The sequence below is a fragment of the Sciurus vulgaris genome, assembly GCF_902686455.1.
Source record: "Sciurus vulgaris genome assembly, chromosome: 3".
Taxonomy (NCBI): Eukaryota; Metazoa; Chordata; class Mammalia; order Rodentia; family Sciuridae; genus Sciurus; species Sciurus vulgaris.
In genome coordinates this window covers 181,614,022-181,636,023 of record NC_136463.1, presented here as the reverse complement: position 1 = coordinate 181,636,023, position 22,002 = coordinate 181,614,022, and the positions used below count along the sequence as shown (strand labels likewise).

The following is a 22,002-nucleotide window of genomic DNA, read 5'->3' as shown; positions in this document are numbered from 1 at the left end:
ATACCTGTTAAGCGGTCATTGCATTTGGCTTTTGGACATGAATTTACAATTTCTAGACATTTAAACATGTATTAATTTTTTTTTCAGGGCCTTGGGTATGCTAGGCAAGTGCTCTGCCACTGAGTTCAATCCCCAACCCCTAAACGTGTATTAAATTTGATGCCACATTTTAATTTTTATATTTGGAGACAATTTTTTTAAGTTGCACATATTCGCACGAGGCCTTAGAGGCTGCTGGGCTTTGGTTGGTGCCTGGAGTCCAGAAAACCTTGATATCCCCTCTCCATTCTCACTTCCTGCCCTGGATCTTGGAGCTGCTGGGTCCTGCTGTCTTCCTCCTAGGGATTCCTGCCTCTACACCGCCACTGACTGCTGAGTCAGTATGACTGTCCTAAAATATGAAAGCTTTCCATGGTTAATATAGATAAAGTTGGACAGTGGAGATGAATATCTCCAATTCTGCCATCTTGAGATAACTACTATTAATATTTGGGTCTATATTTTTTCCCCAGTCCCTTTTCCTAGGCAAAGTTACCACCATTCTTCAACCAATATATGTACAAGATACGTTCTTATTTACAAAATTGAGATCCTATTGTACTTTCAGTCTTAAATGTTGCTTTTATTCACTCAGGATTTTGAGCAATTTCCTATATCCTTAAATACAATTTTAATAGCTGTAGACATTGAAATGCAAATTCAAATTTAACATCATTTCAAACTTAATTTTAAATTTAATAGCTACATGCACATTAAATAGACACACCATATTTTTAAACCTGTGGTCTGTTGTAGGAAGCTTTTTAGTCAGTTTTCACAGGTAAAGCTGCAGTAACAAGCTAGCCCAGCATTTCAGTGGCTCATAACAATGAAGGCTTGTTCCTCACTTGTCTGACATTTCTTTTGTAGATTGGCCGTGGCTTGGCTTCTTTTGGCTGTGGGTCAACTGTGGCTGTAATTCCAAAGCCAAAGTCCCATCTGGAGCACAGGCCTGTGGCAGAGGTGCGCTGGTAGAAGAACTCAGCAGTGGTTCTTAGCTCCTGCTCTGGCATGCCTGAGGGCAGGTCCACAGGTGCTGCTGGCCAAGGCAGTCAAGGTCAAGCCCAAAGTCATTGGCCCTGGATGAATACTCCTTCCCCAGAAGCGAGAAGCTGTAGCACCCTGTTCAGGAAAGGGGAGTGGATTATTGTGAACAATAACAATCTTTATTGATGTTTCCATATTTAAATTATCAGAGCAGTTGATTTCTCCTTTTTTTTTTTTTTTTTTTGATACTGGGGGTCGAACCCAGGGACACTTAACCACTGAGCTACAGCCCCAGCCCTTTTTATTTTTTATTTTGAGAAAGGACCTCACTAAGTTGCTCAGGCTAGCAACTTGTGATCCTTCTGCCTCAGTCTCCTGACCTGCAGGGATTATAGTCGTGTGATACCATACACGGCGATTTCTCCTTTTTAATGGAATTAAATCTTATATAATTCTTAAATTAAATTTTAATTCTTATCAATCTTGTAGAAGTAATGTTTTAAAAAGTCAAGTAGTTCTACAGGGCTTATCAAAACAATCCAGCGACTTTCTGGCACCCAAATTACCACACCTCAACTGATTGATAAAGAACATATTTCTGATATTATTAGGAGCCAGAAACTGTACTAAGTAATCTCCCCAAATCATCTTAATCCTTACAATCCTTAACTCAATCCCCGGAGGGAAGTATATTTCCTATCTGTCCACTAGAGATGAAATTTAGACTCAAGCAGCAATTTCTAAGGCCTCAGAGGCCCCTTGCCAGCAGGGGGCAGGCTGGGGCCTGGAGCCCAGGCTACTCAATGCCGAAAGCCTGCATCCGCAGTTTTAAGTGTGGGCCTCAGTGCCGCCCGGCTCGGGCATCACTTGGAGACTTGTCAGGAACGCCTGTTCTGGGGCCTCTCCCCAGCCTCACCACTCACCGACACACTCACTGCAGTGAAACCAGCACTCGGAGATGGAAGGAGGCAGACAACTGGTCTACCACCCTCCTGAGAGGTCAGGAAGGCACCTGGAGTCTCACGTCAGTCACTGCCCCAGTTGGGGGTGGCTGGCCGCCTGCTGGGCACATCAGGAGACAGTGGAGATGCTACCTGCCCTCCCAGCTGCTGACCGCGCCCCGTCACCAGCTCCAGTCTGCTGCTCTCCACAGGGCGCCCGTGCTGGAGCCCCTCCATGGGGCACGCAGGGCTCTGGCTGCAGCTGGGGACCGTGTGAGTGTCGGGGAGCCCGGGGACAAGGAGGAGGAGAGTGGGTCGGAGGGAAAGCCCTCAAGTCAGGGGGGCTTCCAGACTCGTAGGGGGAAGCGAGGATGGAGAGTTCAGGAGGTGGGTGCAGGGCCCGCAGGCCCTAGCACCGTCCCAGGGATTTCTCCGGGCAAACCGCTGGGCCCTTCCCTGCCCCGTGCTGGGTGGCCCCTCTGACCTGAGATGCTGGCTCTGGACTTGCTTGTCTGCTGGGCCTCCGCTGGGTCTGTGCTCTTGGAACACCACGAAGGACTGTTCTGGTGGCAGTCTAGGACCTACCAAAATGGAGACTCGGGCCTGCGTTGCCACCAGGAGCTGGGCTGGAGCTGGGTCCCTCTGGGCGTCCGGGGAAGGGAAGTCAGGATGGCGCAGCATGGGCTGGGGTGACCTTACCTGTCCAGATGTCAGCCCTCCGGCCGAGCCACTTAATCTGGTGACCGTGCCCATCTCTCTTTGTCCCCTCCTGGGAGTTTATTTAAAACATCAAGTTTGGGCTAGACTTCTGACCCCTTGACTTCCCCTGCTCCTTCCTGCTGGGCACTGTCCCCTGCACGTGTCCCCCTCCAGCCAAATTGTGGGGACAGCCACAGGTTGGGCTGAGGATGCTGCTCCTCTGTCCCCCTCAGAGGGCAGGAACGTGTGCTGGGTGGGGACAGGGCCCACTGTCCAGGAGGCCTCTCCAGCCCTCACCTGGGCCCAGGGTGGCCTCACCTCTGACTGGGACGTCTGGCAGGATGTTTGTACTTTTCACCCTGGAATAGATGGGAAAACACCAAGCCTAGGAATGCCAGGCCCTTCCACATGGAATTCGTTGCCTGAGCCTTGGAGGACTGGAGGCTGCGTCCGCGCCTGGACTTCAGCCCTCGACCCCTCGGCAGGCTCCAGCCTTGGCCTCTGCAGGGCTCTCTCCCTCCCTGCCTCTGGTCCCTCTGCTCCAGGTCCTTCTGGTGCCACAGCCAGGGCGGCATGTGGGGCTCAGTGGACTCCCAGTCTTACTGTGGATTCCTGAGGGCTGCTCCTCACAGTGGGGATGCCCCCCAGGGCTGTCCCACTCCATCTGCCTGGATGTACCAGGCCTCCCTCTCTGGGGCCCCCAGAAGCAGGACACAGGAAACAGGCCCTCTGCCCTTGGCCTCTGTCCTCCCCGTCCCTCTCCCCACTGCCCAGCTAGTCTATGGGATTTCTTTCGCTCGCTCAGTGAACCCTTCAAGCTTTCCTAAGAACTTCCGTTTCTAGAAAACAAAAGCCAGCGTGACCCTGAGGGGAGAAGACCCTGCGGAGCCCAGGAGGGGCTGGATGTCCAGGCAGGATGGCTGGTGGCAGGGTCAGCAGGACCTGGTGGCTGATGGGTGTAAGCAGATCGGGGCAGAGACAGGGATGGAGGACTGGCCCTTGGGAACGTCCAGGGGGCCGTTGGAAGGGGCATGACTGGAGGGTCAGGCCACCACTTGGAGGCTGCTTTATTTAGGGGACTGGGGACTGGAGGGAGCTGGAAAGGCTTATAAATAGCCAATGGGGACTGAAGGGTTATGGAAAATAATATTCCTGCAAGATGGCCCCCAAAGAAAAATGGAGAGAGGTGTGGCTGAGGAGGAGAGAAGGGAAACTAGTCAAGGAACAATGGGCCCTGGGGGAAGGGGGCAGGTACTGAATACTGGGCCCTAAAACCTTGACCTTCTCTGCTGGCTAATTAGTCCTAAATGGAGACACAGCAAATACCCAGGGGCAAGAGCTGAGTACTTATCCATCAGGGTCTGGACTCCTATCTCCCTAGACAACACTGAGTTTCAACCTTTTTACAACCACCCTCCTAAGTTAAAGTTTTAACCGAACAACTAGCCCCTGACAAGACTGCACTAACACAGCTCCCAATGATCACATCATTGTACCTTCTAAACACAAAATCCCCTCTGTAACTGGCGGCCGTTTTCACATCTGGAAAATGTGCCCCGACCGTGCTGGAGTCTGCAAGTCAAGAAAGGCTCCTCTGAACCCCTTGAGGTCTACTTCCCGTCCTTTTGCATTTACAGGGACCAGCTGTCCAGAGCCCCGTGCGGGCAGTGGGAGGATGAGGGTCAGGCTGCAGAGCCAGGGCACTGGCTGAGGAAAGAAGGGTGAGGAGTGAGTGGTTGCCATGACAGAGGACCCGAGAGCAGCTTGGCTCACAGCAGGGAGCAGCTGCCGGCAGGCAGGGGTCGGGACCGTGAAGTGTGCGCCACAGACAGGAGACGCAGGGTAGAGTGCAGTGCAGTGATGTCCTCAGCCTGGCCCAGGAGACACCCAGGTGCCAGCAATGGAAAGGGAACAGAGACCAGAGGTCACTGGGAGAAGCTGGGACGCTCACGGAATTCTGGAGCTGGAGCTCAGCACTCGCTGCCAGAGGACATTTGTGAATTGAACAGGCTGAAGGATTCTCCCAGAATGTGGTACAAAGAGGTAGAGAAAGAGCTGGGAGGTAGGAATGCAAGATGAGGGTTCTGGAGAGAGCAAGGCCCAGGGAGGTTCACGTTGGAGAGCTAGAAGAGGGAGGCCCCGCCAGTGCACCTGGAACAGCTGAGAAGAGACTCGCCCACTGCAACAGACCGCTCACCATGTCTACCACGGCCCATGCTACCTGCCAGGCACTGTTTTAAACATCTGTTAACTTTTCTAGTACAGGTGATAGGGAAGACTGGCATTAGCACGTTCCAAGTTCTTATCTTTATATTATTTAGGAAAAATACAAAGATATTTGATACTTTTGGTATCAGTTCCTTATATATCAATACATTTTTGAATGCCCCAGCCCTGCCCAGCCCTCACCCAGAAACCACCTCTTGCTTCCCAGCAGTGGGCCAGACCTAGGCCCCTCCACGACTTAGGGGGCTTTGGTCCGCCTTCCTGCCAGCTCAGCAGGCTGCTCTCCTGCTGGGGTGACAGGTCTGCTGGCTCCTGGTGAGCTCCCACAGTGTCACTTAGCAGTGTCACTTTCCCTGCTCTTCTGGAACACTCCTCCACATTTCTGAACTCGGAGAGACAGCTGTCAGGATGGCCCATCTGGGCTCCCCTTGTTCAGGGGCAAGATGGGTTTTTTTGTTGTTGTTGTTTTGTTTTTGTGGTACCAGGGCTTAAACCCAGGGTGCTTAATCACTGAACCACATTTCTAGCCCTTTTTATTTTTTATTTTGAGACAGAATCTGGCCAAGTTGCTGAGGCTGGCCTCGAACTTTAGATCCTCCTGCCTCAGCCTCTCCAGTTGCTGGGATTACAGTGTGCACCACCAGACCCTCCCGAGGGTTTATTTTGAGTCCCCGCCTGTAGGTGTGTCCCAGTCCTCCCCTCCATAGTCAGGACAGCGGATGCCAATGCCATGTGCTGCTGTCAGCCATAAAGGGATGCAATGGAGTTGGCCCAGAGCTTCATGGGAAGGTGGGGAGGACACTGATCCTAATGGACAGCTTAGGAACTGAGTCACTATTCAGTTATTCATTCCATATGTTCCAGGGGTGGCCCCCTGTGACCCTGGTGTTGGGAAGATGCAAGAGAAAGATGGGTGTGTGCTCCTGCACCTTCAGACCAGTGGGAAGGTGAAGGAGGACAATAAGCAAGAAAATAAACAGACACCAAGTCTTTCATCAGACTGCAGTCAGCTTTAAAAAGGGCTGGAGAGGGGACGTCAAGCAAAGTTGGTGTCATGTCAATGCACAGTCAGAACCAAGGGATGAGAAGGGCCAGGCAAAGAGCCAGGGGAAGGGGAGTCCCGGGAGCACAAACAATATGTGCAAAGGCCCTGAGGTGGCAGCGGGGCCTGGCTGGAGCACAGGAAAGGAGAAAGTGAGCAGAGCTGGGCGGGCCCCTGCGCCCCAGTGAGGTTTATTCTAGGAGCCATGAAGGGTTTTCAGCAGAATCTGATTGACGTAAGAGCTGGTTATGGGACTTGAACTTCGTGAGTGCTTCAAGTGGCTTCTGTAATTTTCCGTTACAGCATTGTTTTGGGTATAACTTGGTGGGTTATTTTTGGTCCTCTGGCCTTTGGGGTGAGACAGCAGGGTGCATTTTCTGATGATGGAGCAGCAGGATAAGTTTCAGCAAATGCCCCACTTGCTTCTGCTGACCTCAGGGGTCACCTTGGGATGGATGCCCACAGCCCCTGAACAGTGGACCCCTTATTCCCGACACACCGCTGCCCAGCACTCACTGGCCCTCTGAAGGGGAAATGTGTCGGTTAGGGGAGCAGAAAAACAGAACCAGTAGGGGACACATGCAGGCCCGTGCGCGCACGCGTGTGCGCGCACACACACACACACACACTTGCACATGTGTGCGTATTTGAGGCATCGGCTCCTGTGCTTGTGCAATCTACAATGTGCAGGGCAGGGGCTGCAGGTTCAGGCACAAGTCTTGGGGCAGAATTTCTTCTTCAAGAAGCCTGTTTTTGGCTCATGAGTCCTTCAACTGATTGGATGAGGCCCACCCACGGTATCAAGAGGAATCTCCTGTCCTTAAAGTCAACCCAGTCAACTACATCTGCAATAGTCCTCCATGGCAGCACTGGATCAGTGTTGGAATTAGTAACTGGGTATCAGATCCTGACCAGGTTGACACAAAACCAACCATCTCAGGAAAACTCGTAAAAGCTAAAATAGTGTTCTTATTCTATGATCAGCTCAGGATATTTTTGAGCTAACCTGAGGCTCTTTGGGTCTGTTGCTCTGTGCACAGAAGGAGGACCAAGTTAGGACAGCAAGAAGGTGGCCTTCTAGAAGCCAAGGAGAGGGCCTAGAAGAAGCCACCTGCCAACACCTTGGTCCGGGACGTGCAGCCTGCAGAGCTTCCTGCTCGGCTCCTGTTCCATCTGCCCAGCCCGTGGCCTTCCGCAGTGGCAGCCCTGGGAAGGGGGTACACCCCTGGGGCCCCGGGGTGCTCGGCCCGGACCTCAGCCCCTGGCTGCGCGCTCTGCCTTCTTTCCTCAGATGTACAAGATCCAGGCGGGAAGCGGCTACACGGCCTCCTCTGTCTCGGTGGTTTGTGTGGTCACAGGAAGTGCAGCCGCGGGGACAGCAAAGTGAGCCAGAGGGCAAGTGAGCTCCTCCCCACCCTGGCTCTGGGTGAAAGGGCAAGGTTACTTGACAGTGCCTGCCGTGTTCCCAGGCCCGCAGTGTGTGCACGTACATGTGTCTGAATGTACACGTGTGTGTGTACATGTGTGTGTGTGCACGTGTGTGGATGTACATGTGGGGGGATGTACGTGTGTGTGTGTGCACGTGTGTGGATGTACATGTGGGGGATGTACGTGTGTGTGTGCGCGCGCGCGCTTGCCTGACGCCAGACACGCTGGACGAACTGAGACCAGCTCTGTGGCTGCTTTTGACCAGGTCCAGCCTTCTGATGGAGAGGCAGCTGGTGGGGGCCTTCCTTCCGGCTGGGCGATGGGTCTCAGAATCAACCCCACCCAAGGGAACCTTGACTTCCCACCCAAGGGGCTGCTGGCCTTTGCTTGGGTCCCTCAAAAGCAGACTTAGAGGCAAGAATGGGGGATGTGAGGGGTGGAGGGAGCGATCGAGAAAGAAGAGGGGACAGGAGTAGGGTGTGTGTGGGCAGCCAGGGCTGGGTCCTCCAGGAGACCCAGGAAAGCCGAGGACGGTGGCTGAGCTGTCCCACCCAGGGGCCAGGAAGCTGTGGTGTATGCGTTGTTGCTTTTCAGGAACCGTTTTTAAATTTTGATTTTGATTTTTACTTTTACAGACTGCATTTTGATTCACTGTACACAAATGGGTAAAACTCTTCTGTGGTTGTGCACGATGTAGATTCACACCATTTGTGTGATCATACGCGTACGTAGGGTGAAGATGTCTGTCTCAGGAGTCGTTTTATTGAGAAACAACTCACATAGCACGCAGCTCACCCATTTGAAGGGCACGATCCAGTGGTTTGTAGTGTGTTCATAAATATGTGCCTGTCCGTACGGTCAACTTTAGAACACTTCATCACCTCAGAAGGCACTCTAGAGGGAAGGAAAGACAGGGATGAGACAGACATCATCACCCTATGCACATGTATGGTTGCACGAATGGTGTGAAGCTACACCGTGTGCAACCATAGAAACGAAAAGTCGTACCCCATTTGTGTATAATGAATCAAAATGCAGTCTGTAAAAATAAAGAAAATTTAGAAATTTTTTTAAAAAGATAAAAAAAAAAAAAAAAAAAAAAAAAAGGAACTCTAGCCAGGTGCAATGGTGCACTCCTGAAATCCCAGCGACTCAGAGCTGAGGCAGGAGGATCACAAGTTCAAGGCCAGCCTCGGCAACTCACAAAGAAAGACCTTGTCTCATAATAAAAAATAAAAATGGAAAGGGCCGGGGACTTAGCTCAGTGGTAGAGCACCCCTGGGTTCAATCCCCAGGACCAAAAAAAAGAAGAAGAAGAAAAGAAGGAAACTCGTGCTCTGACCTCGCCTCTGGCCATCCTTCCCTCAGGCCTGTGCTGCTACCCACCTGCGAGCCGTCTCAGGAGTCCCCACTGGCCAAATCTGGGACAGATGATGCTGACGAATTATGATCAGCCCGGTGGATAGGAAACCCCGGGGGCACGGCCGCCAGTCCAGGGTGAGAGAAAGCTTTCCCTCCAGTCACTGTGGCCGGAAGGAAGGAGAGAGGGGTGGGATCACGCCTGGCGGCTGTCGCGGGGACAGGGAGCTCGTGCGTGCGGAGCGAGAGTGGATGGAAGGGTCGCGGGCGAGGCTCAGTGAAGGTGAAGGTGGGGCACTTTCCTGACCTCATGGCTCCACCCGCTTTCACCTCCCCAGGGAAGCTGCGGGCAGCGCCCTCCTCAGGGGCACCAAGCGACATCATAGGGGGATAGAGGGCCACCTCACGGGTGCATGGACTGCATCCCTGTCTGTTGACCTTCCTGCCCAAACACATGCCATAGTCTCCCGTGGGACGCCTTAGACACACCCTGGGAGGGAGAGCCACAGAAGAACTGGCTCACAGTCTTAAAAGCACATCAAGGTCGCGGGATGAAAGGAAGATGGAGGACGCCTGCCAGGCCACCTGCCCACGGTGCCATCCGCTCTGGACAGGCCTTGGGTGGGCTGCTGGGGGGGCCCCTGTGCAGAGGATGCACCACCCAGGTGTTGGCCTGGGGGGGTTGAGGTCGCAGCTGTCTTTCAATGACTCAGGACAAAATGTTGTCTGTACTGTTCTTGCAAATTTTCCCCACGATGTGTTTAATCATGAGCAATCTCACGATCCCGGGGTCTCCAGGAGAGCTCGCCTTCCATCCTCCCAGCCAGGATGGCTGCTCAGCCTGTGGGAGAGAGAGCCCGTTGGGGCAGAGGGGACTCAGATGGCTGCTTGGACCCCAGGAGGGAGGCGACTGGAGAGCGATCTCTGGGGCTGAGTGCTGGACCCAGAGAGGTCTTGGCCAGGGCCTGTCAGCAGCATGCAGCTGCCTCTTAACACGAAAAAAGAAGGCAGCAACGTGTGAGTTATCACAGGAGGGACAAACACGGGCGACTGGCATTTCTTTTTAAATGAAAACAAAAAGAATGGCCTTTCCTCTTCCGTCCTGGTTCCCTCCCAGAGATGTCCATCGTCCACTCCAGACTCTGGCTCCACAGAGATGACAGCAGCCCGGTCCCTGGACACCAGGCAGGAGGCCAGGCCAGGCCTCGCCACCATCCTCCTGTCACCAACCCTGTGAGAGGCACATGTGTCCCCTCGAACAGAGGCGGAAGCGCAGCCCAAGAAAAGGAGGGTCACAGCCCGCACGTCCCAATCACTGCTCTGGCTCCAGGCCGCCCCCCTTGCGGCAGAGCCCTGGCCTGCTCAGGAGAGGAGGGCCCTGGGGCAGGGTGGAGGGCAGTCCTGCCGGGGTCCTGTAGGCCCCGCGAGCTGGGATCCCTGCTTGATGCTGGGCTCTTCGCGGATCTGAGGGCCTTTGTCCTAATAAAGACCTGTTAGTGGCAGCCCACGGGTCTCTTCCTCCTTTATGGCATCTGCACGTAAACACACTTGAGAGCTTTCTGAGAAAGTGCATGACCGCAGCCACCACCCTGGAGGCAGAGCCTGGGCTGTTCTGGCCCTTCCTGGTCCCTCGGCACTTCCCTCCACACCCACTCCCAGGGGGACAAAGAGGGAAGCCTCCAGGTCGTTTTCTCTCTCACCGCTTTGGAAGAAAAATAGTCAAAATCCGTGTGCTTAGTGAACGAGCCAGGCTTCTGAGGCACGCACCTCTTCTCATTTATCTGGAAAACAATTATGATGTAACCCACATGCTAAGTGCCACTTGGGGACTCATTCAATACTCAGCCAAACGCTCCACTTTTCAGATGAGGAAACCGAGGCACAGTAGTCTGTGCAGCCCACCTCCCTAGAGATGAAGGGAATTAAAACTTCTGCCCCAATTCCAGTGACTCAGGAGGCTGAGGCAGGAGGATGGCAAGTGTGAGGCCAGTCTGGGCAACTTAGTAAAACCCTGTCTTAATATAAAAAATCAAATGGACTGGGATGACCCGGTACGGTGGTGCATACCTGTAATCCCAGCGGCTCGGAGGCTGAGGCAGGAGGATGGTGAGTTCAAAGCCAGCCTCTGCAACTTAGTGAGGTGCTAAGCAACTCAGCGAGATCCCGTTTCTAAATAAAATACCCAAAAGGGCTGGGGATGTGGCTCAGTGGTAGAGTCCCTGCCCCGTGTGTGCCAGACCCTGGGTTCCATCCCCAGCACTGGAACGATGAACCTGTCCTGGAAACTCACCTCAGAGCCTCTTAAAACTCCACGTCGATGCCCCTGGAAGGCCCCAAACTCTGATTAGGGCATCCTTGGAATTTTACCAAGAGCTCCTGAGCATTGACGACCAACACAGGCAACCTGGGGAAAGGCTCCCAGGAGGCCTGACCTGTCCCCCAGAGTGGCTGCCCTTGGGCCAGTGGAGGACAGCTTGCTCGTGGAAGATACTAGGCTAGCCCCTGGAGTTAGGAGCAACACCCAGAGGGCTGTTCTTGGAGAACGCTCGGCAGACGTAACCAGGGAAAGGCCACACGGCTTCAGGAGGAAAACAAGGCCGACGCCTGGAAGAGGAGGTGCACCCCAGTGCTCTGGCCTGGGCCCGAGGGCTCTCCAGGATAGCTTGGGGACAGGCCTCGTGGCCTTTGGTGGCCAGGCTCTCACAGGTCTGGGTTGCAGCTTTCTAGCCCCAGGTTGCTGGCCTTTGCCCTTCTAAACTCTGCAGAGCACAGCTCCCATGCAGCCTTGCCTCCTGGAAGCTTTCTGGTGTCTTCTGGAGATTTCTGAGCAGTCCTCCATTTACGGAGCGTGTCTGCTCTGCAAATGCTTTCTCCCATGCCAGCTCACTTACCCCTCACTGCATTCCTGGGAGATGGGTGCTGCTTTTGCTGTTTACTCGACTAGGAAGGTGGGCCTGGTGTGTGTGGGGGGGCTCATCTAAGGTCACATAGCCAGCTCAGTGGCAGAACAAAGCTTCTCTGCAGGCCTCGAGGACTCCAAAGCTTGTAATTGTCACTTTGCCTAATTTCCTTTGCCACTTCTCTTCCTGGGAGTGAGTGGGTTCCTATGAGCAGGACCAGGCCTGGTGGCTCAGGGATCGTGGATGCCCACATGCTAGCCATGTGGCTCATGGAAGTGCAACCTGCCCCTGGGTTGGGGACCTTGCTACCTGAGGGCCCAGAGCTTCCTGTTGTGTCCTGGCTGTGGCCTGCTCCAGGGCCAGGTGGGAAGGTCTGACCAAGGAGGTGGCGAGGTGAGCCTGTGACTCGGACCTGCTCTGGACAGTTGCAACTCCTGGCTCTGTGTTTGCTCCTATGCTGAGGGTCCTGGACGGTCCCCACTCCCGACTGCAGACCAGGCCCTCCTCCTGTCCAGGGCCTCAGGTGTCCCCAGGCTCATCTATTTTCCTTCTCTCCTCTCCACAGCCAGGAGGACAGGTGGGGATAGGGCGTTTCTGGGACAGCAATGGGTGCGCCAGGTCAGCCATGCTTGGCAGCTGCTCCTGTGGGTCCCAGGAAGTCAGCAGACACCGGAGCCCTGCACTTGCCCAGGACCTGGGGCTTCGCAGCAGCTCCCAGAGCTTTCGGTTGTGCATTTTTGGTTTATTTGCTGTTGTGTGCAGCTGAGTCCTTGGCACCCTGTTCTAGGCTGGCGCCACAGCCAAGCTCAGGAGATGAATGTATACACCAGGAAACCAGGGGAGCCGCCCTGGGACGGGCGGGGAGGCAGCAGGATGTCACTAGTTCTGAAGGGTCACTCTGCTGTGGCCGTCTTGAGCTCAGGCCAGGCCAGGGCACCCAGGAATGGGGCTATCACCATGATGGTCACTGACCCTTGCCCTTTAGGGGCTTCAGCCTGTGAGCGTCTTTGCTTGCTCTCATTGCTGGGGACTGGCGGGAGCCTTTGCCTCTGGGAGGCAGCCGTGGGTCCTGCCCATCCTTTTCAGGACTCTGATCACCTCCAAAGGGTCCGCGGTGGATTTCGGCTGCTCAGAATGTGCGCAGTGGGCGCGTGTTCTGGGGTGGAGGCGTGGATGGTGCTCAGCCCCTGCATCCTTGTCCCAGGGGCTGCATTTGGGGTCCTGCCCCAGGCTGCTCCTCTTCCATGGTGGCTGCCCCTCTCTTCAAGGTTTGATTCTGTTCCTCTGGAGTAAAGCAGTTAACTCTCAGGGGACCCCAGAGTGCTTTCTCCCAGGATCCTGGGGACCGTGTGCCCCTGTGCTTCCCACAACCTCCCTGTGCCAAGACTCTGTTTACATGTGGAGTTCCCGGGAAGGCAGTCCTGGTAGGGGCTCCTCGAGGTCAAATTCCCAGCCCCCAAGCCCAGACAGTGACTCATGGGGACTGGGGGTGCTTGAAGGAAGGAGCCACCTCAGTTGCTGTTAAACAGTGACGATCCTACTCCACAGTTCTCAGTCGGGGCCATGGGCCAGACTCGATGCTCCACCTGTACAGTCAGTGTCTCAGACCCCCTCACGGTAGTGACTGCCTCAGAGCCGGCTGTGCAGGCAGGCCAGTGGAGGCACACAGCTCAAAGTCTCTGGGTCCCGGGGCTTTGTCCTGGACCTCTCCCAGGCTCCTCAGGGAATTGAACGTCTCCAGCTCTCTGGAGGCTGTTGGTCACATATGAGGATTTCTGGGCCTTACCTGGACAGAGGGAAGGCAACAGGTCTGGGAGGAGGTGGGGAGCCAGCCCTCCAGCTTGTGCCATGCGTCCTTCCTAGGGTTCCCTTGCCCCAGGGGCAGTTCTGATGAAATCGCTTCCAGCCAGGGAGCTGAGGGCAGAGTGGATGCAGGATGGTGGGCAGCCCCTGTGCTCGTTTGGGGAGCAGAAGGAGGCTGGGGTGGGGCATCCTCCTCTCTCCACTAGGTTCCCCCATCCCAGTGATATCGCCCCCCAACAGGCCATGGGGCAAAGGTCATGAGAGGGTAAGGAGCTGGGGATTTGGGCTGAGGAGAGGAGTACCAGGAGCGGGTGGGGAGTGAGGAGGGCCAGCTCCAGGCTAGACTCTGTGCGTCCCTTTTGGTCCCTTTTGTCGAGTGGCTCTGGGTCTGAAGGGAGACCGGGCGCTTCTGGGCAGTCCTGGGAAGGCCCAGCACCTGCATGTGGGGCTGCAGGTCTGAGGGATCAGGCAGTGAGCCGGGGACTGCAATCCTGGGACGGGGTGGCAGGGGAGATGGAAAGCCAGGCGAGCCCCTGGAGCCCCTGGACTTGGGGGCTGGTGGGGCAGCGACGGGACCCCTGACAAGGGCTGGCGGGTCGGCAGCGGTGAGGCCCAGGTCACTGAGGCTCGCTCTCTCTGAGGCTGTCTGCCCATCCTCCAAACGGGCTGCCGAGGGCTCCAGGGGGAAGATGCTCCTGGACCCTCGGTCGCCCGGGCGCTGTGGTCCGGGAGGGCGAGGGGTCCGAGGTGAGCGCGGCCTGGGTCCTGCGTCCCGCGGCCCCGGGGCGGTCCTGCTCCCTGGCGACGTTCCAGCCGCGACGGGCGGGGCGGCGGGGCGGGCAGCGGGGCGGGCGGCAGCTGTCAGTCGGTCGGTCCGCAGCTCCCGGGGTGGTGCGCGGTCGCAGGCGGCATGGTAGGTGAGCGGGACGAGCGGGGGATGGGCCCCGGGGGCGCCACCTGGGTTCCTTCTGCCCTTTTGGGGCCACGGACGCCACCGGGGCTGCGGGCTGCGCTGGGCGACCCTTCCTGGTGGCGGGTGCGTCTCTCGCCCAGCTCCAGCCCCGCTGCCCTGGGCTGAGGGTGCCCCGGAGCAAGGGCAGTGGGACCGGGAGTGGCAGTGCCAAGTTGTCAGATGTTTGGCTTTGAAGGGTTCAGGTGGTAGAAAACAGTCAACCAAGTTTTGGATCTGGCGTTATTGTTTTTTACTGATTGGGTCCCCATAGCCAGGTGGGTGCTCACCGTGCCCCTGGGTAGCCAGCCAGGGCCTGTGTCAGTACTTTTCATGGATTAAACTCCTGGATCCTCCTGAAAAGAGGACCACAGCTCGGAGCGGTTACCTCCCCCAAAGTCGCACAGCTTGGAATTAGGGAGCCTGGGTTTGAACAGGGACAGCTGCTTCAGAGTCCTTGTTCTTAGAGACCATGAGATCCTGAGCCTTGTGCCCACTTTACAGATGCACAATCTGGTCGCCTCTCCTGAGTCCATGGCTTCAGAGGGAGACACCCGCAGAAGGCTGCTGATGGCAAAGCCCGTGCTTGAGAGGACCCGCCATTGATTCAAGGGTTTCAGTAGATCAAGAAAGTTAGAATCAATGCCCAGTTTTATCATTTTTAGGACGCATGTTTTTATGTCTCTGGAGTTGTAATGCACCTTATATGGATGGGAGAGGCTTTTTGTTTTTTCTGGTCCATAAAATAATGATCATCTTAGCGGGCACTTTTGGTTTGATGAGTTGGGACAGAGCCAGGATTCCCTAACTGACTTTTCTGGATGTCTCTTCCCTCCACTCCACAGACTCCTCTCTGCCTCAATTGCTCCATCCTCCCCAGAGACCTGTCCCCAGGGGATGCAAGGAGCCCCACACCCTGCAATGACAGTGAGGCCACAGTGCCCTTTGACCCCGAGGACTTGAACCTGACGGAGGAGGCACTGAGACTCAAGTACTTGGGGCCGCAGCAGATAGAGCTGTTTGCGCCTATCTGTGCCACCTACCTGCTGATCTTTGTGGTGGGCACCGTGGGCAACGGGCTGACCTGCCTGGTCATCCTGCGCCACAAGGCCATGCGCACACCCACCAATTTCTACCTGTTCAGTCTAGCTGTGTCGGACCTGCTGACGCTGCTGGCGGGGCTGCCCCTGGAGCTCTACGAGATGATGCACAACTACCCCTTCCTGCTGGGCGCTGGCGGCTGCTACTTCCGCACGCTGCTCTTAGAGACGGTCTGCCTGGCCTCGGTGCTCAACGTCACTGCTCTGAGTGTGGAGCGCTACATAGCCGTGGTGCACCCATTCCGGGCCAGGTCTGTGGTGACGCCGGCCAACGTGCGCCGCCGGCTGGGGGCCATCTGGGGCCTCGCCCTGCTCTGCTCCCTGCCCAACACCAGCCTGCATGGCCTCCGGCAGCTGCATGTGCCCTGCCGAGGCCCGGTGCCAGACTCCACCATGTGCATGGTGACCCGTCCCCGGGCCCTCTACAACCTAGTGGTGCAGGTCACCACGCTGCTCTTCTTCTGCCTGCCCATGGCCACCGTCACCGTGCTCTACCTGCTCGTGGGGCTGCAGCTGCGAAGGGAGAGGCTGCTCCTGTTGCAGCAGGAGGCCAAGGGCAGGGGCGTCAGGGTGGCCAGGGACAGTGACACCCCCAGGCTCCAGCTGCAGGACAGAGGCCGGAGACAAGTGACCAGGATGCTGTGTAAGTGCGGCTGCAGGGCAGAGGGGCTGAGCAGGCTCTGGGTAGGAGGCAGGGGCCCCGGGGGCCTGGTGAGGGAGCTGAGGGCCTGGCTCTGGGCAGGCCAAGTGGGTGGGTTGGGGACCTTGTCTACCCAGAGAGTGTGCGTGCCCACCCCAACAGGTACGTGGACTCTTGTAGATCACCCTGCTGGAAATTCACACCAGAGATTAATGTTAATGACTCGCCATAGGATTGACTGCATAATTTGTGGGGCCTGATACACAATGAACACTCAGAGTCTCTCCAAAAGTTATTAATTATTGTTAATCAATTATTATTATCACTTATTATTGAGTCAGCAGCAATAGAGCATTAAGCCAAGCCTAGGGCCCTTCCAAGCTTGGGACTCTGTGCAAATGTAAAGGTCACACACACCAATCTGGCTTTGGTCCACAGGAAGGCGTGCGGCTGGGCCTCGGGAGGACAGAAGCAGGGATCCGAACCCCAGGACTCTCTCCCTGCTCGTGAGCATGTCCTGGCTCTGTTCTGTCTACCGCAGCCTGTACAGCACAGGCGCCGCACGCAGTCCCTCTTCTAAGGAGCTGCCCTCTTCCCTTCACGGCTTTCGAAAAATTCCAGGGAAGGGTTCTGATTGTTAGCTCAGGCCATGGTTCACCCCGTGGGCCAGAGGGGCAGGATGCTGAGAGTTACAGCCCCCGGAGGAGCCACACAGTGGGACCTGGGGGAACATGTTCCCCAAAAGAGGGGCAGGAGAGCTGGAGATGCAAATGGGAACTTCCTGCATGCCGTGTCTGCGGTTCTTGGGGGCCAGAGACCATCTGTGCACAAGAGGCTCATCAAGAAGTGTGTTTGTGTGCACAGCAGAGGAATCAGGGCAGAAGTGAGGACTGGGGTAGACCAGGGCACACCCCTCTGGACCTCACTGTGACCAAGACCTGGCAAGCGACGCCAACTGACACTGGTTCTCTCCTTATCCCTCTGCCCCAGCTCAGCACCCTCAGCAGGGCCTGAGTTGAGCAGAGGAGGGGGTGTCGAGGGCAGGACAAAGCTGCAGGCCTTAGAGCCAGCCCTATCCCCAGAACAAGACTCGCTCCTCTTGCCCTTCAGGAACAATGTCGCAGAGCCTGGGGTCACATGTATGACCCTGGGGTGGGACTGGCCAAATGTTGTGCTGGCCTCCCCGCTCTGCATCATGAAGCCTGCACTACCATCAGCTGCCCCGCCTGTGTCCCCCTACTCTTGCCACCCCTCTTCCTCCGAACATGGGTGGAGCCTGCGGTGGGCTCAGCTGGGGCCCTCTCACCCCCCGGGAAGGTGGTCTTTTTGCTTGCCAGTCTGGGACCCATGACCTTCTCCCCTCCCTTGCTCCCGGCCTCCTGTCCACCCACTAAGGACCTGCTATGTACCTGGCTGTGTGTTTGTGTGCTGGAGACGTTGTAACAACGCTGTTTGACATCTGGGATTCCGAGGAAACCTTGCTAGGATGGTGGGGAGACATTGCAGGGGAAGACAGTGAGCTGGAGAAGCGAGCACAAAATTCAAGACCCACAAACCAAGGTCGCCCATTGGCCAAGACCTCAGGAAGGGCACAGAGGGTTAATCCCGGGGCAAGCAGGAGTCAGAAGGGTGGGGGCCTGGCTAGGGGAGAGGCTCTCAAGGAGAGGGGGTGGTAGTGCAGCAGGTGTTCAGCTGGGGCAGGGGGTGTGAAGCTGGGCAGGTTGGGTCAGGGCAGGCTGTAGCAGGTGGCATGTGCACGTGCATGCTCCTGACTGGGTCTCTGTGGTCTCATGCCCTGCTGCCTGCTCCGTTCTCCTGCTTCTTGCTCCTTTCCCACCAGTAAGCATGGCCTCAGAGAAGGCCTGGCTCAGTCTGTCACCCCAGGGGTTCAGCAGTCCTTGCTAGGGGTCCACCAGTTCTAAATTCCATGGGAGAGAATCTGTTTGGGCCAGCTGAGCTCAGGTGTCACTGGTTCAGTGGACATGGTCAGGGGCAAAGGACACGACCCACTCAGTTGGAAGGGAGAGTGTCTCAAAGGGGTCATGTGCCGTCCTCCTGGAAGGGTGCTGTGTTGGGTGGCCTGAGCGGTAGGAAGCAGGATATGGAAGGCAGGAAAGGCAGTCCAGAGCCCCGGCACCCAGCCTCCCTTCTCTGTCTCTGCAGATGTGCTGGTCATGGTGTTTGGCTTCTGCTGGGCCCCATTCCACACCGATCGCCTCATGTGGAGCCTTGTGTCCCACTGGACAGAGGGCCTGCTCTTGGCCTACCAGTGTGTCCACATTGTCTCTGGCGTCTTCTTCTACCTCGGCTCAGCTGTGAACCCTGTGCTCTACAGCCTCATGTCCAGCCGCTTCCAGGAGACCTTCCGGGAAGCTCTGGGCCTTGGCACCCACTGCCGCCGCCGTCCCCACCGCAGTTCCCACAGTCTCAGCAGGCTGACCGTGGGCAGCACCCTGTGTACAGTGGGCGCCCTTGGAAGCAGGGTCCAGCCTCTGGCTGAGAACGACGGCCAAGAGGAGACAGAACCCTCCTAAATGGAGCCCGGAAGCAGCTTCACCCTGAGGGCCACATGCCGTCTGGGGTGCCACACCTGCATTCTCTGCCAGGACGTCCTCACGATCGTCCCCGACTTGCCTTAGACCCTCTGACCAGCTCCCTAGCAACTCCTGTCCCTGACCATGTATCAGATTTGAGGAAAATGAAGACTGATCCCTGATTATTGAGAATCTATATTGTGCCAGGGAACGTGCCATGAGCTTCACGTCCCTCGAGACCCCAAGCCCCCAGTTAAAATCCTTCCTTGCAGAACCATCTTGTGAGCTGGAGCTCAGCAATCCTCCCTCTTGGGAGGGAGGCCAGTGGGTCCCCCCTCTGAGATCATTTCTCTGCATCCAGCTGTCCTTCCATTTCTTTCTGCAGGTGCCCCGGCACCTGGGACCCTCCTGCACCTAGACTTTTCCTGGCCTCCATTTTGTGCTGGGATCTGTGCCTGTGGAGATGGTGGGTGGCAGAGTTTTCCAGGGAACCCAGGGCCTGGCTCTAATCTCAGCCCCACTGCCACCACCTTGCCTCTTGGTATCCGGCAAATCCCCCACTTTTCTAAGCTTTGCTTCCTGGTTTGAAAAATGAAAGGCACCCTGACATTCCCCAGGGTCACGCTCTGGCACTAGCTGTGGTTTTCTGTGTGTGTCACTGCTTTTAACAAATCAATGATGCCCTCAGATTAGCGGGACAGACATCACTCCCTAAGTCCTTATCACTCACAAACCCTGCTTCCTCCCTGACCTGCCCGGGGCAGGAGCTTTGCTTGTCCTGCAGCAGCTGGGGCCGGGATGTGAGCATGTTCCCTCCGCCTGCCGCCCTCCTCACCCACACGGAGGCTGCCCTGAGCACCCCAAGTGAGCAGAGCACTGGACCTGCAGGCTTAAGGGTCTCAGGGGCAAGAGACATGGGCCAACCGTGGCCAGGAGTGACCCTGCAAGGGCAGTTCTTCTGGGCTTAATGAGGTGACAGAAGGGACAGGGCTGAGTAACCATGAAATTCCGTCCCATCCTGAATCCCTGGGACCAACCCAATGCTTAGTCAAGAATGAATGAATGAAACTTGTCCAGATGCAAACCTCCTGAGAGGAGGCCTGGCCACCAGGGATGGGAGGTGCAGGGCGACCGGGGGCCTGTCCATCTGGGTTGATCTGCAGACAGTCTGCCAGCTTGTGCCCTGGTGGAGGAGATGGTACAGGTAATATTGTTGACTCAATCATATGCATAATAAATGCTTGTTGTATTTGAATATTTTGGAAGTACAAATAAGCAAACATGAAAACAAATTTTAAAAGTTAGAAACCACGCTTGCCGGGGAGGGGCTGCCGGGAGAGAAGTAGGAGCCGTTTAATGGTACAGTTTCTGTCTCACAGGATGGAAAGGGTCTGGAGATGGCTGTACAACAACATGAATATATTGAATAATGCTGAGATGTCCTCTTTGGTTAAGATGCACACAAGTGTATTTTATAATTTCTTTTTAAAAAGAGGATTGTCAAAAGGAAGAGGAAAAATTTAAAAGCCACCCTGGCATTGGCCTGTTAAGGCAACCCTGTCTACACTTGGGTGTTTCTCTGAAGCATGTTTTACGTGGCCACACCCGCCATCTACACACGTCTCCCTGCCTCCTCCCCAGCTGGTGTTCTCACCAAGCTCAAGGCTGAGTTCATTTGACTTGTGGGCCCTGGGTGAGTCTCCTGCATCCCGTACAAGCCATATTAGTGGCAAATGCTAGATGTAGGCCCAGGAAGGCCCTGACCCCTCCTGCCTACTGCACTCCAAGGAGGTGGGCAAAATCCCTGGCTGCTGGGAAAGAAGGGCTGCCAGTCTGGTGGTCCTGCCTGTCAGAGGAGCTCTGGGTAGTTTGAAACAAAGAGGGGAGACAAGGGGGCTTTGTGTAGGGGCTGGGGGCACTGAGGACAATGGTGGAAGTGGGGACCTCATGAAGGCCACAGTGTGGACTAGGGAGGGAACTGAGGATGAGGCTGGGGGCCCTGGGCCTGACGCTGTCCTGACTGTGTAGACACAGTGCAGCCCCATGAGAGAGTAGCCCCTTTGGGTGGGCAGGAGGAAGGGGAGATGGCAACTGAGGCACATGAGGGACTCTGCAGGGACAGGAGCCGGGGAAGAGGCCATGCAGAACGTGAGCACCCAAGGGCCCCTCTGAAACAACTGCCCAGGGGCCTTGTCATGGACCCCTCAAGTTATCCCAAAGATCAACTCTGGACTCCAGGAGGCCTTTCTCTAGGAGCACATGTCACCTTGGCCACTGCTGAGAGGCCTCCAGTTGCTGGTCTCCATGGTAACCAGTGGCCTATGACACATGGAACCTGTCCACTGACATGCCCTGGGGACACTGTGTTCACACCAAAGGGCACCCTCTCATTTGTTGCCACCTTGGCCAGTGTGCCCAGTGCTTCTCTGCTTCACAGAGAGTGGGCAGATCGGCTGGAGCTCAGCCCTTGAGGAGAGACGGGGGTCAGCAGCAAGGCCCGGTGGGGTGCCCGCCCCTGCCTGACAAGTGCCTGGTGACATCCTGGAAGCAGCAGCCCTGCGGCCTCTGAGGAGGTGCTGCTGTCTCTTCTGCACTGGTCAAGGTGGGGCGGTGTTCTCCTGGGTCCCCAGAGCCACGCTTAGGCCAGACTCCTCCACTCTCCTAAAAATATCTGGCTGCTCTGGGGCTCAGTCACTGCCCCTTCTGAGAGGTCACCACGTCCCTCCTCCTCCAGTTTGGGCCCCTCTGTTCCATCCTGCCATCACCCTGGGACTTTGATGTCCTTGTTGATGGTCCCCTGCTGCCCTGGGAACCAGGCCTGAGTGTTGCTGCTCTCTTAGCCTCCTGCCTGCAAGATGGAATCGCTGGTTTTTTTTTTTTTTTTTTTGGTGGTACTGGTGATTGAGCCCAGGGTCTCATGCATGTGAGGCAAATGCCCTAACACTGATGTACACCCCCAGATCCCCCTTTAAAATAAAGTATGGGACAGGGTCTCAGTTGAGTTGCAGAGGCTGCACTTGAACTTGCCATTCTCCTGCCTCAGCCTCCCAAGTTGCAAGGTTTACAGGTGTGCCTGCTAATGGGTCGATCAGGTTTTCTTTTCCCTAAATTTCCTTTTAGGAAGGAGCTGCCTTGTTTGTGTGTGTGTGTGGTGGGGGGTGCCCTAGCATTTGATCTCCCTTCCTATCAGGGGGTCCCTCACTGAGTAACTCTGGGATACCAGACCCAGGCTCCTCCTACAGAAGCTGAAAGACCTCTGGACACAATCACTAATGAGGGTGCATGAGAAATTCAGCTGGCTGGGATGGCCTGATGTGGGACTTGAATCTTAAGCCAGTGCACCAGACGCACAACG

At 55.9% G+C, this 22,002-nt stretch overlaps 1 protein-coding gene and 1 long non-coding RNA gene across 2 annotated transcripts; one reads left to right on the top strand and one right to left on the bottom strand.

The window, feature by feature from the left end:
* Positions 1–1,057: 1,057 nt before the first annotated feature.
* Positions 1,058–3,135, bottom strand: LOC306658133. Its single transcript, XR_013762976.1, has 3 exons — positions 2,985–3,135; positions 2,452–2,736; positions 1,058–1,161 (listed from the first exon to the last, which is right to left on the bottom strand). It is a non-coding gene; the product is annotated as an uncharacterized lncRNA (long non-coding RNA).
* An 11,151-nt stretch (positions 3,136–14,286) lies between these two features.
* On the top strand, positions 14,287–19,953 carry NMUR1 (neuromedin U receptor 1). The gene is made up of 3 exons (XM_079135579.1): positions 14,287–14,337; positions 15,219–16,116; positions 18,277–19,953. Exons 1-3 carry the CDS (start codon positions 14,335–14,337, stop codon positions 18,645–18,647), a joined length of 1,272 nt encoding a protein of 423 aa, XP_078991705.1. The 5' UTR covers positions 14,287–14,334; the 3' UTR covers positions 18,648–19,953.
* Positions 19,954–22,002: the final 2,049 nt, after the last annotated feature.

Bases quoted from the DNA above. Each gene is read 5' to 3' on its own strand.
- NMUR1 (XM_079135579.1), top strand. The intron at 16,117-18,276 runs GTAAGTGCGGCT...CTGTCTCTGCAG, and splicing joins ACAAGTGACCAGGATGCTGT to ATGTGCTGGTCATGGTGTTT.